The sequence below is a fragment of the Tenrec ecaudatus genome, chromosome 2 (genome assembly GCF_050624435.1).
Source record: "Tenrec ecaudatus isolate mTenEca1 chromosome 2, mTenEca1.hap1, whole genome shotgun sequence".
In the NCBI taxonomy this organism is placed as follows: Eukaryota; Metazoa; Chordata; class Mammalia; order Afrosoricida; family Tenrecidae; genus Tenrec; species Tenrec ecaudatus.
Genome location: NC_134531.1, coordinates 67,218,187 through 67,231,481, shown reverse-complemented (window position 1 = coordinate 67,231,481; position 13,295 = coordinate 67,218,187). Strand labels below are relative to the sequence as shown.

The 13,295-nt window shown below is 44.0% G+C and overlaps 1 protein-coding gene across 2 annotated transcripts in view; it reads right to left on the bottom strand.

The window, feature by feature from the left end:
- Nucleotides 1-13,295, bottom strand: part of BDP1 (BDP1 general transcription factor IIIB subunit) — a 105,953-nt gene that overhangs the window by 42,939 nt on the left and 49,719 nt on the right. For both annotated transcript variants that reach the window (XM_075541151.1, XM_075541150.1), the window contains exons 17-22: nt 8,700-12,039; nt 8,010-8,197; nt 7,407-7,632; nt 4,723-4,901; nt 3,183-3,390; nt 2,314-2,453 (exon numbers count right to left, since the gene is read on the bottom strand). In XM_075541151.1, coding sequence (XP_075397266.1) covers nt 2,314-2,453; nt 3,183-3,390; nt 4,723-4,901; nt 7,407-7,632; nt 8,010-8,197; nt 8,700-12,039 — 4,281 coding nt within the window. The remainder of the gene's footprint in view (nt 1-2,313; nt 2,454-3,182; nt 3,391-4,722; nt 4,902-7,406; nt 7,633-8,009; nt 8,198-8,699; nt 12,040-13,295) is intronic.

Below are 13,295 nucleotides of genomic sequence, written 5' to 3'. Positions count from 1 at the left end.
GAAGCATTTGCTGATAAAGATGAAGGTCTACAGCCTTCAGTATGAATTACAACTCAATGTAAAGAAAACCAAAGTTCTCACAACTGGATCAATAGATAGGAACATGATAAAAACTAAAGTTGTCAGGGATTTCATTTTGTCTAGATCAACAATCAATGCTCTTGGAAAAAGCAGTCAAGAGATCAAAGGACACACTTCCCTGGGTAATTTTGCTGGACAAGACCTCTTGAAAGGGTTGAAAAGCAAGCTCTCACACACACTCTATTCATCTTATCAGGAGAGGCCAGATTCTGAAGAAGGGCATCACGCTTGGTAAAGCAGTGCAGCAGCAAAGAGGCAGGCCTCAACAAGATGAACTGACACTGGTGCTGCAGTCCAGGCTTCAAATGACAACTGTGAGGCTAGTACAAGCCATGTGGTGTTTATTCTGTTGCATAAAGGGTCACTGTGAGTGGAAACCAATTTGATGGCACCCAACAACAAAGACTGTGGGTTACAGAGTCAGATGCCAATGACAAAGTCAGTGTTTCAAACCCACCAGCCACTCAATGTGAGAAAGACAAGGCTCCCTGATCCCATGAAGACTTACCATTTGTAGAAGCCCTCTATAGGGTCGGAGTGGGTCAGAATTAACTCAATGGCAGTGGATAGGTAGGCTGGTGTAATAAATTACAAATGAGGAAGGTATATTGGAAGGTAAATTTTAAGATTACCAATCTGGGCTATATGAGAAAGTTGAGACTTTCTCTACTCCTGTAAAGAATTAGACTCAGAAACCCAAAGGAGCAGCTCTACCCTGTCCAATAGGGTAGCTGTGCGTCAGAACCAGTTTGATGGCAGTGAGTTTGGAGTTGGAGTGTGGGTTCAATCACTGAGCTGTTAACGGCCAGGTGGGTGATTCCAACCGACTAGCTGCTGAGTGAGAAAGGAGGCTGTTTGCTCCTGTAAACATTCATAATCTCAGAAAAGCTAAGAACGAGTTCTACTCGAAACTATAGGTTCACTCTAAGTCTGATGGGCCTAAGTTTTGATTTTGTTCTTCAAAGGCTCTAAGTAAAATAGAAAATCCTTTCAGTGGTCCTATATAGGCTGTCCTCCACTATCACCAAGATTTCTGTCTCTGAAACCTAGATTTCTTCTCTTCCACGGCTTCCCTGCTGCTGGCCTTCAACCCCGTCAGGCACGTTCCTGTTTCATGTTTTGGAACTACTGCTTCTTCCAGCCCTGGACATCCTCCCCAGCCCCTTCACTTTCTTCTGCACCGTTGCCAGGTCTTTTTTCGAATATACCCACTCCTCGCTATTAACACGATTAGATTCCAAAGACCAGGTCATTATGTAAAACCGGAGCATGACCAGATCAGGTCACAAAACTTATAGACTGTCAAACCACTGAGAATCATGGCCCAGCCAAGGTGACACAAATCTTGACCCTCACAGCCAGTGTTTCACTCTTCCTCGTGCCGTGGCATTTGGTACTGCCATACATATATTGCTAATGCACGAAGCAGTGGGATCAATTTTGTACTATTCTTGTCAATGTAACGTGTCAGATAACAAGAGAGTTAATGTGTGAGGAATAGGTAACTACATTTTCAAGGAAGTACTCTGACCACGCGATTTCAAAGTTAAGCCCCATTCATGACTCTCCTCCTCCAACACACACCTGACTTTATATTTCTCGATAATATTGCCACCTGGTGATTTTACTATCAATTTATTTACTCTATGTAACATGTTTCCCCAGTTAGAATATAACCTCTACAAAGACAAAATTGATTGTCTTGTTTAATCTTATGTTGTCAATTCCTGGCACAATGTCGTGGAGACAGGAAACGCTAAAATATTGAACCCATGAATATAGTTCTTTGCTGTGGAGAAATGCTATACTTTTTAAGAACAAAAGGAATTCAACTATACATGGAAAGTAAGTCCATTAATGGTTTTTCAGGGCAAAGAGGTGAAAAGGTTCATCCCTAATGCCTGAAGATTAGTATCTCAGAAACCGTTCCTTGAAACAGTAATCCAATAGCGGCTATGGAACGGCATCGACCAGCAGTGAACGTTAAGGCAGAGTTTGTCAAACGTGTGAGTTTGAACGGAATGGCTTCACTTACGTAGCCCCAAGAAGGAACGAGAACACGTGAGCGCACAGGCATTTGAAGTTAATGTAAGTAAGAACTGGCTTCATACTCGAAGGTTTCCTAGCTGCAATTATTACTTTATCCTTCTGTAAAAACTTCCAGGACATGATATAAAATCAAGTATGCAAAATTCTAACCTTGATCTTAGGAAAGTTTAGATGCAAACTCACCTTGTCTTTTCATCTACATCATTAATTTTGTTAACATGAAGGTTTTCTGCAAGCACCACATGGCTCTGATCTTCATGGCTTCTGTATTCAGAAACTTTGGAGGATACAACTTCAATATCAGTTCCAATCGGAGAATTTGGCTGAAGATGACAAAATCTATTAGTTTTACTTTTGTTTTTCTCTTCTGTACTACAGAATATATCTTCTAAAATGCGTCAGTCATGGGGATAGGCATTAAGTAAGAATTGAGGAGGGTGTGCAATGTTCATGTTTCACCACCCAAAAGTAAACTGCCTAGGTTACCGAGAAACTTTCAAGATTTACTCAATGATGTGTTTACAAAATACACTGGCAACTACAACAGCAATCTGTTTGCAGAAAAACAAAATAGAAAAAAAAAAAAACACATGCTGGGTTTTTTAAAACAAAGTCCTCTTTTGTTGCTCCAACAAGGAATACAATCACAAGTAACAGCTAAAATGGACATTTTTGAGCATTACAATTCTTAAAGATTTCTTTTCTAATATCAAAAGGACCATCAATAAAAAACTTACCAAATGATTGTTCAAAACAGAGATAATACACTTTTAAACTCAGACCTATACATTTCTTGACACAAACATTCACTTTAACATTTTAAGTAAAAGAAACTAAGTAGAAAACAGTATATGTACATTTAAATTTGTATTATTCATACATGCAAAATGAGTTTATGATGTGTCAAACATTTTCAGTAGTCATATCAAAGTGGTGAGCATTACTATTTAAACTTCCTTTATATTGATCAAAAACATTTTTATAATGAATAGGGTCATGAGTTAAAGAAATAATAAATATATTTTCACGTGAATATTGTAACAGTAACTCACCAAATTGGGGCATTTTTTCGTTTCCTCTTTTTGCAATATTGTTCTTTCTTCCGTAACTATGTCTTTAGCTTCAACCTTTTCTACTCTTTGTCTCTGTTCAATCTTTCTTACGTTTGGTATGGGTCTATGAAGTCTGCGCCTTAATGGTTGAGTAGTTTGGACACCACTTTCTTTCATTTCTTTTTGGCAAGTGTTTATATTATAAGTCCTAGAAAATGACACAGAGAGACAAAGTGGGAGCCTGATTATAAAGGGCTGAAAAGTAATCTAAAAAGTGCTATTGTTTCTGTTGGTTTCCCAGTTTGTAAAGCACAGGAGGAGTGGATGCATACAGACAATAAATGACACAATAGTTTATCAGGGATGTGGAGGGGGCATGAGGGTAGGGAGGGTGAGGGAATTTGGGTGAGGAGCAAACAATGAATGCAGGAATAGGGAGGGAGCACCAGAACTGATGATGATGATGTATGTGCAACTCTTTTAAAAGTGATTTAACCATGGGAGTGTATGATATGCTACTACTGTATCAAGAAAACTACTTAGAGAGAGAGAGAGAGAGAGAGAGAGAAAGAAACCAAACTTGACCGATGGTCACCATGGGTGAAGGATAAAGAGTTGTTGCTTTGAGGGCATTGAGTTTATGTTAATGGTGGTGGAATAATTTGCAAAAGAATACCAATACTGGTTGTAAAACACGAAGAGTGTAATCAATGGCATTAATGATACATGTAGAAGTTGTGGAATTGGAGAGCCTTGTATATATTTTTGCCACAGTTATAAAAAATAATAATTACATGAAAAACAATGAGCACAATGAAGAATAAAATATTTTAAATTTTACTGTGGTGATAAATGTACAAGTCCTCTTGACCTGATTGAATTATGGAATTACAGGGCATATAGATGAAGTGCTAACAAAACTGTTAAAAAATGTAAAATGTGACTCTTCTAATAATCTGTCTCAAAAAATGTTTTGTACCATTAGATAAAAATATTTATTTTTTGATTAAATAGTATTTTGTAACAATAATTCTCAAAAACGTAATGATTGTATACTTATAAACATGTGCATTATTTGGACAGGATCTTCACAAGGAATATATGTAGGCAAGCATTCAGAGCTAGGATTTCCAAATATCTGACATTCTACCGTAGGCACTGTGCTACTTATATTGATAAAAAAACGGAATAGCTTTGTTTTGAAGACAAGGACCCTGGGTCCTTTGTACTCAGCTGCTTACCCAAAGCAGGGCAGTTCACACTCATGCAGCACTCGCACACCAGCGCCATGGCAGAAAGGGGCTGGCGACCTGTTTCTGTTTAGATTACAGCAAGGACAACTCCAGAGATATCCCTCTCTCTAACACATGAGGTCACCATGAGTTAGGATCAATGACATGGCAACTGACAACAGCAACAAATCCTTCATCTTGACTTTCAATTTTTAAACCTTAATTTAAATAAATAAGTGAATACAACCTTAATTGAAATGAAGAAGTATCATTCTTAATTAGATAATAGAAGAAACATCAGTGGTTACCCTGTAGAAGAAACCAAGTCATTTTCCTGGGCTTGTATAGACCGAGTCTCCTCTTCTGGTTCAGAAGAACATGAATGTGAAACCTTCTTTTCAGTCAGTACACATGGTAATAGCATATCATTTTTCTCCTTGTGATCCGATTCATCTTTTTCTTTTGACATCATTAGGGAAGCCACATTCTAAAAGGCACGTCATTTAAAAAATTCCATCCAGGGTTAGTAAAGGTACTCACATAGCATTAGCAGAAGAATAAATTGGCACAATCTTTGTAAAGGACAACTGTGCATTATTTTGCCAAAAGTTAAATTCCTTACAATTTCACTTCTAGAACTATCTGCTATAAAAATACCCAATTATCTAGAAATTTATTTAAAAACTCACTGCTGGACAACAGAAAAGTGGGTGAAGAGAGACGTCATATAAGTTATGACAAAATAATGATAATTTGTAACTTATTAAGGGTTCATGAGGGAGTGAGGAGTGAGAGTGAGGAGGGAGGGGAAAAAAAAGAGGAGGTGATACCACAGTCTCAAGTAGAAAGCAGATGTTTTGAGAATGATGATGGCAACAAATGTACAAATGTGCTTGACACAATGGTTGTATATATGGGTTGTGATAAGAGTTGTATGAGCCCCCAAAATTAAAAAAATGATTTTTTAAAAGAAAATATATATATAAAACATTAAAAAAAGAAAACTCACTCTTGAATTGATGCTGGTAAGTATATTTATTATAGCAACGTAATAGAGATGCGTATCAGAAAAAAGTATCAGTAGAAAGTTGAATGAATAAATTATTATAAGATCCTTACAATTTCACAGAAGCCTTGGTGGTGTAATGGGTTCAATGTTGGGCTGTAACTTTCAGGTCAGCAATTGAAATCCACTAGCTCGTCCTCAGGAGAAAGATAGGCTAGCTGACCCATAAAGATTTAGGCTCGGAAACTCTAGGGGCAATCACAGCATCCTATAGGATCGCATGACTTAGAAGCAACTACATGACAGTGGGATTTTGTTTTATTTTGAATAATGTAACATCTAATAAAAAAACAAATGCAATGCCATCAACGCAATTCCGACTCACAGCAACTCTACAGAACAGGAATAGAACTGTCCCTCTGGGTTTCTGAGCCTGTCCATTCCGACGCAAAGTGACCTGATAAATCTTACGGAAGGGAGCAAAGCCATGTCTTTCTCCCTCAGAGCAGCCGGTGGTTTCAAACTGCTGAGCCTGTGGTTAGCAGCCCAATGCCCCCAGTGCTCCTTACAACTTACATGTAGTCACATAAAATAAGTTAAATTTCTATGCACTGTTCAAGACAGAAGCCCATATGTATAAAACGGAAAACCAGAGACAAGGTTTGATTTTAATGATTTCATTATTTACAAAAAAGCATATCTATAAAGAAAAGTATAGTTATATTCAAAATTGCTACATGATTAACGTGGAAAAGAGAAGTGTGCCATCATAGCGAACTCTCCGTTCTTAGGCGGTACAGGTGTTTCCAATGAAAAAATTTATACTCAGAAAATATCAAATATTTGTTTAATGTAAGACTGAGAAGTATAAATGCTGGTATACAGCATAAATTAAATCAAACACAACTGTACATATGTTGTTGTCATCTTTTTCAAAACATTTTTTTTCTACTTGAGCCCTTGGAATCAGCTCCTTGCATTTTCTTCCCACCCCCACCCTCCCTTCCCATGTCCCCTTGATAATTTATAAATTATTCTTTTTTTGTTCATGTCTTTCACTGACTGCTGTCTCCCCTCACCCACTTTTCTGCTGTCCATCCCTATGCGGGGGTGGGGCATTCGTGGATTACAATGATCCGTTCCCCCTTACTCCCAATCCCCTTCCCTTATCCTCCTAGTATCACTGCTCCCCTTATTGGTCCTGAGGGGTTTATCTGTTCTGGCTTCCCTGTGTTGTGAGCTCGTATCTGTACAAGTATACATGTTCTGGTCTAGCCAGATTTGTAAAATAGAATTGGGAGTCATGAGAGTTGGTGGGGGGTCGGGGGTGGGGGAGCATTAAAGATCTAGGGCAAGGTTGTAGGAACACTATTTTTTACTATTATAGTTCATTTCAAATTTTTGAAACAATCTTAATCTGTTATGGACCAAATAAATAAAACATAGCAAGCTTTTAGGTTTCATTTCATCTTCATAACTCAGTAATAAACAATTATTCTTCCCATTTTTCCTATGAAAAAACTCATCACATCTCTTGGTTAGGGTTAGTGAGTAAAAGTCAAAACACGACCTAGAGCACAGGCCTCTTAACTTCTTATGAAAGTGGCCCATCATCAGACATCAGAGTCACAAAGTATGTGAAGCAGTGAAGACAAACACAGGAACAATGTCACACACAGTAAAGTAATATGAAGACATTTATACATTTTAATTCCAGGTGTTTCATTTTAGTAACACTAACCAGTTGCTGTTGAGTTGATTACAATTTACAGAGACCCATGTGTGTCAGAGTAGAACTGTGTGCCACAGGGTTTTCAATGGTTAATTCTTCAGAAACAGATTGCAAACCTTTTCTATAAAGGCACCTCGAGATAGCCTTGAACCTCCTACCTCTGGTCAGTAGCCCAAAATGTCAAGCATCTGTACCACCCAAGGGCTGATTGGCAACACTACACAAAACAAGTGATTCGGTCAAATAGCACTCACATCTTGAGACGATGTGTAGTTGTCCGCTTGTTCACTCTTCTGTTGTATCACAACATTTTCCATTTTATCCGTTTCCAATTTCTCCCGAGGTATGTGTTTTTCTGCTTCTGTTGTCTCTCTCTTTAAAGTTGCTCTTGCTAGGTTTGGTTTTGGTCTTTTGAATCGACTTCTAACAAAAGGTGCTGTTTTTACTTCAAATGACTTCTGCTCTTGAGGAAGAGATTTGCTTTTGGAACAAGGATTATCAAGCTTTAGAGAGAATTGAAGGGACTATGAGACCAGTCTTAGGACAACCTTAGAGACTGGCAGTAGCATACCCTACTAATTCTTAATTGGCGGGGGGGGGGGGGGGATTGGACTAATGGTTAAAAATATAAGGCTATACGCCTAAAATCAATATTACTTTGCACCCAAAAAACACAGGTGTGCAAGCAAATCAACACAGACTTAGGTGTGTATGCTGCATACATACTATTCTGTTAGCAATTCTGACAATTAACTGTCAGAATGACCTCCATCCTTTTCTCCCAGTCTTGCTCAAATCAGAATTTTCAAGTATAACTATATATTTTTTCTTTAAACATACACACTTATAACTCATACCTTGCATTAGTATCAGGAAACTGTTCTGGAAGGTTTGGCAACGGTATCGCTTGGTCTTCTGTCTTACTAAGTTCAGGCGGTGGCGAAGAAGCCTTTAAGTTCCTCCAGCAACTGGATACTTCCTTCCCAGAAAGTCTCTCTTCTTCAGCTGAGGCAGGCACCACTGGTAGTATGCTGCTGCTCGTGTTCTGGAGGAGCCGTCACAACCAGTCAGCACAAGTACAACATTCCTTAGACATTTCTAGCTTTTCAATGAAAGGCCAAAAGGTTTTTCTTTTTTAAAAATCTAAGTTTACAAAAACAAAATCTAAGTTTAAACACTTTAAGCACAATAACATTTAGTTTACAAATATTAAAACTAGGAACCCTCTCTTTGATATTACGTATTGTGATTTTTCCAAACCATTATTGCCCACATTATTGGTCAAGAAAAGTTTTTAAAAGTCCTCAAAAGGGTTACAAAAGAATAAACTTCAAATAAGTAGGAAGCTTTAATAAAAGATTTTTGACATTAAGAACAATAATTGTTAAATTCCTTTAAAACCTTAAACCTACATGTATGGACTAGAAGGGATTTTAGGCCTTTAGGGCTTTTGAAATTGTATGTAAGGGCAATAGTCATGAAATCATGTACGCAACTTCACTCTGAAGCAGCGAAGTTCACATTCAACAGACCAGAAAGAAATCTACCTGTGTTTCTGGCGAGGGCGGCGGTCTACAATGATCCCCGGGGCTCGGTCCCAGGCCGGCAGCCTCCCCCTGGAGTCCGAGGTGCTCCTCGGGGCTCCGCGGAAAGCTTGCAGTCTCTTCCTTGGGTCCCCGATGCTCCCTGGGGCTCCGTCTGGTAGCCTCCTCCTGGGGTCCTCGTTGCTCCCCAGGGCTCCGCCCAAGGCTGGTAGCTTCCTCCTGGGATCCTAGGTGCTCCCCAGGGCTCCGTCCAAGGCTGGCAGCTTCCTCCTGAGGTCCTCGGTGCTCCCCGGGGCTCCTCGCTAAGCAAGCAGCCTCCTCCTGGTGTCCAAGGTGCTCGCTGGGGCTCCGTGGAAAGCTGGCAGTCTTTTCCTCGTGTCCCCGATGCTCCCTGGGGCTCCGTCTGGTAGTCTCCCCCTGGGGTCCTCGATGCTCCCTGGGACTCGGTCTGGCAGCTTCCTCCTGGGGTCCTCGGTGCTCCCCGGGGCTCCGTCCGAGGCCGGCAGCTTCCTCCTGGGGTCCTCGGTGCTCCCCAGGGCTCTCCCCGAGGCCAGCAGCCTCCTCCTGGGGTCCTTGATGCTCCCCGGGGCTCTCCCCGAGGCCAGCAGCCTCCTCCTGGGGTCCTTGATGCTCCCCGGGGCTCCGTCCAAGGCCGGTAGCTTCCACCTGGGGTCCTTGATGCTCCTCAGGGCTCTCCCCAAGGCCAGCAGCCTCCTTCTGGGGTCCTCGGTGCTCCCGGGGACTCCGTACGAGGCTGGCAGCTTCCTCCTGGGGTCCTTGATGCTCCCCGGGGCTCCGTCCAAGGCCGGCAGCTTCCTCCTGGGGTCCTCGGTGCTCCTCAGGGCTTTCCCCAAGGCCAGCAGCCTCCTTATGGGGTCCTCGGTGCTCCCCGGGGCTCCGTACGAGGCTGGCAGCTTCCTCCTGGGGTCCTTGGTGCTCCTCAGGGCTCTCCCCAAAGCCAGCAGCTTCCTTCTGGGGTCCTTGGTGCTCCCCGGGGCTCCGTCCGAGGCCGGCATCCTCCTCCTGGGGTCCTCGATTCTCCCCGGGGCTCCGTCCGAGGCCGGCATCCTCCTCCTGGGGTCCTCGATGCTCCCCGGGGCTCCGTCCCAGGCCGGCATCCTCCTCCTGGGGTCCTCGGTGCTCCCCGGGGCTCCGTCCGAGGCCGGCATCCTCCTCCTGGGGTCCTTGGTGCTCCCCGGGGCTCCGTCCGAGGCCGGCATCTTCCTCCTGGGGTACTTGGTGCTCCCCGGGGCTCCGTCCGAGGCCGGCAGCCTCCTCCTGGGGTCCTTGATGCTCCCCGGGGCTCCATCCGAGGCTGGCAGCTTCCTCCTGGGGTCCTTGGTGCTCCCCGGGGCCCTCCCCGAGGCTGGCATCCTCCCCCTGAGGTCCTTGGTGCTCCCCAGGGCTCCGTCCGAGGTCGGCATCCTCCTCCTGGGGTCCTCGAAGCTCCCCGGGGCTCCGTCCGAGGCCAGCAGCCTCCTCCTGGGGTCCTCGGTGCTCCCCGGGGCTCTCCCCGAGGTCAGTAGCTTCCTCCTGGGGTCTCCGGTGCTCCGCGGGGCTCCGTCCGAGGCCGGCAGCCTCCTCCTGGGGAACGCTTTCCGTCGGGGCAGCCTGCACGGCCTTGGCAGGTGTTACATCGGCCGCCGACCCCTGGGTAGCACTGCTCTCTGCATGACATGAGAGTTCTCTTCGGGCGCCTCTCAAGGCCGCCTCCATCTCCTCAATGATGGTCCTCAACCCGGACACACTGTCCCCCAGAAACACATCGCGCTCCCCCACAGGGGCTCGGCCCTCTGCCGCTGCACGCTCAATCCTGGGGGGCGCGCCCTCCTGGCCGGTCCCTGCAGACATAGAGCAAGGACAAGCCTCTGCGGGGGCCGCTGCCAGCAGGTGGGCGTCTGCCCCCTCGGGGCCTGAGGTCCCATGGGGCGGCTGGCGTGGGGACATCCTCGCCTCCCGGGCCACTCCGTCGGAGCCTGCCCTCCAGTGCTCGTGCTCGGGGCTGGCGGTGGCGAAGGGCGGCTTCTCCCTCGGGGACACCGGTCTTCTGGTTCCTCTCAAGTCCGCCTCCGCCTTCTTCTCGGGAGCCCCGGGGGCCCGCTCCCGTGGGGGGGGTTCGCTCCTTCCACTGTCTTCTGCGCCTGCGTCCTTGGCTGCGGGTCTCCTCCTCCTCCTCCTCCTCCGTGGAGAGCCTCTCTGCGCGCTGCGGCCCACCGCCCTGCCCTCCTCTCGGTTTCCTTCCGCTGAGGAAGCTTCTCTTGCTCCCGTTTCCCTTCTTCCAGTTTCCTCCCGGGCTGGCATCGTTTCTGGGCTCTTCCTCCTAGGAGAAATGTCAGTTGTGGGGAAACGTTTCTCCGTTTCATCTAGCGTCTTAAGCTCCTCCAAGATCTCCTGTGAGGAAGCTTCTTTTTCTCCAATTTCTCTTCTTCCGGTCTCTCCCAAGTCTGGCTCACTTTCCTCAGAAGCAACAGTCATCTCTGGCATCTGTTTCCTTGAAGGAATTTCTCCTTCGGTTTTTTGGAAACCTTTCTCGATTTCATGTATAATCGTAACTTCCTCCAGGATCTCTTTCTGTGAGGAAGCTTCTCTCGTTCGGATTGCTTCTACATCTGCTTCTCTGTCCTCAGGGGCAGCAATACGTTCTGGTATTTTTGTTGAGGAAATGTCTCTCTCTGTTTCTTTCAAAGCTTTCTCTACTTCCCCCATAGTCTTGACCTCCTCCTCTGAGCTCTTTTGTTGTGGGGATATTTCTCTTTTTCCAATTTCTTCCCTATCTCTCGCTCTCTCCTCAGAAGCAGAAATTATTTCTGGTACCTTCTGGGTTGGGGAAATCTCTCTTTCTGCTCTTTCTGAGGCTTTCTCTGCTTCACCTACAGTTGGGACCACCTCGGGGACTTTTTCCTGGGGGGATAGTTCTCTTTTAGTGTCTTCCAACTCTCTTTCCTCAGGGATAGCAATCACTTTGGGTATGTTCTCTCTTGGGGAAATCTCTTGTCCTGTCTCTCTCAAACTTGTCTCCATTTCCAGTGAGAGGTCAATCATTTCTGGTGTCTTCTCACTAAGAAAGTCATCTCTTCTTCCAGTTTCTTTTGAATCTGTCGCTATTTCCTTAGAATTATCAGTCTCTGCAGGTACACTCTCCATTGGTGAGGTTTCTAGCCTTGGAATTTCTCTCAGAACTGATTCCATTTCCCCAGAAGCCTGAATCTTCTCTGATACCTCTTCCTTTGAGAAAATTTCTCTCTTTCCAGTTCCTCTTCCTATATTTGGTTTTGGTTTTTTAAATCGAGTCCTTACAACTGGGGTTTGTTTGAGTATCTTTACTTCATTTTCCTCTTGAAAGCTACAAAAAAAGATACACAAACAAGTTTCAAACCAACTTGCCAGTGATAGAGTTAGGAGATACCAAGTTTTCCCCCGCTCTCTCTCACACACACACAAAATAGCACAGACCCAGAAATCTATGGATGACATTTCAACAATTAAAGAAAAAACATTCCATCTTTAGAAATTACAGTAAAATTTTAAAACAGTTAAATATATTTCGATTAATGGACTTCTTTACAGGCAAATGTATACATAGGCAGATACATACATGGAGATATCCATTAATAATGTCACTCAGATTTGCTGCACAAGGTACACCTTGTTAAAAGTGACCCTTGACTACTAAGCTGCTCCTTACGCAAGCTGTGGTATTTTCAATTGCCTCCTGTCCGTGTGAAAGCTGAGCAATGAATAAGGAAGACCAGAGAATTGATGCCCATAAATCATGGAGCTGGTGAAGAATAATGCAAGGACCATGGACTGCCAGTGAGCAAACAACACTCTTGGGGAAAGTGCAGCCAAATCACTACTTTAGATCTGCGGGTGGCACGACTGTCTCACTTTGGATACATTCGAAGTAGGCATTGGGTTCCTGGAGAAGGACATTATACTTGGTAAAGTAAAGGGAAAGCAAAAAAGAGGATGACCCTAAATGCGAGCGACTGACGTAATGGCAGCAACAATGGGCTCCACCCTAACAAGTCTGAGAATGGTGCAGGACCCGCAGTGTTTTGTTCAGTGACACATGGTGTTGCTTTGAGTCGCATCCAACTCTATGGCCCTAATACCAAGAACAAGCCCACCATGCAGAGAAGCAGCTGGTGGGCCTTGAATCATTCCTTTCTAAATGTTAGCCCTATCATGCTATCCAAATCTTACCTGGGAAAGACTTCCCCATACTCGGCATCAGACTTGAGCAAACGGTGTCTGTTATTTCTATTTCTTTCTCTCTACCATTTTTCCCCCAGATTCGTGTTTTGAACCTAGTTGAAAAATCATTTGTGGGGCCAGAGTAGCACTATCTCAAAAAACTAGATGGAAGTATGATTTCAATAAAATTCAGTCTTATTAGGAAGAATTAGGTTGTCCCTCCTTGGATTTTAAAAAATAATTTAAAATGAAATTTAAAGTATGAAATGCTTATGGTCTAATTCTATTATATGTTATGCGGAAGCAAGCACAATTGCTTAGTCTTAATGTTTGAGATTCCATAATACGTAATTGTAGATAACAGGACAGATTAAATAGAGAGCATTTCTTGGTTTACTGAAC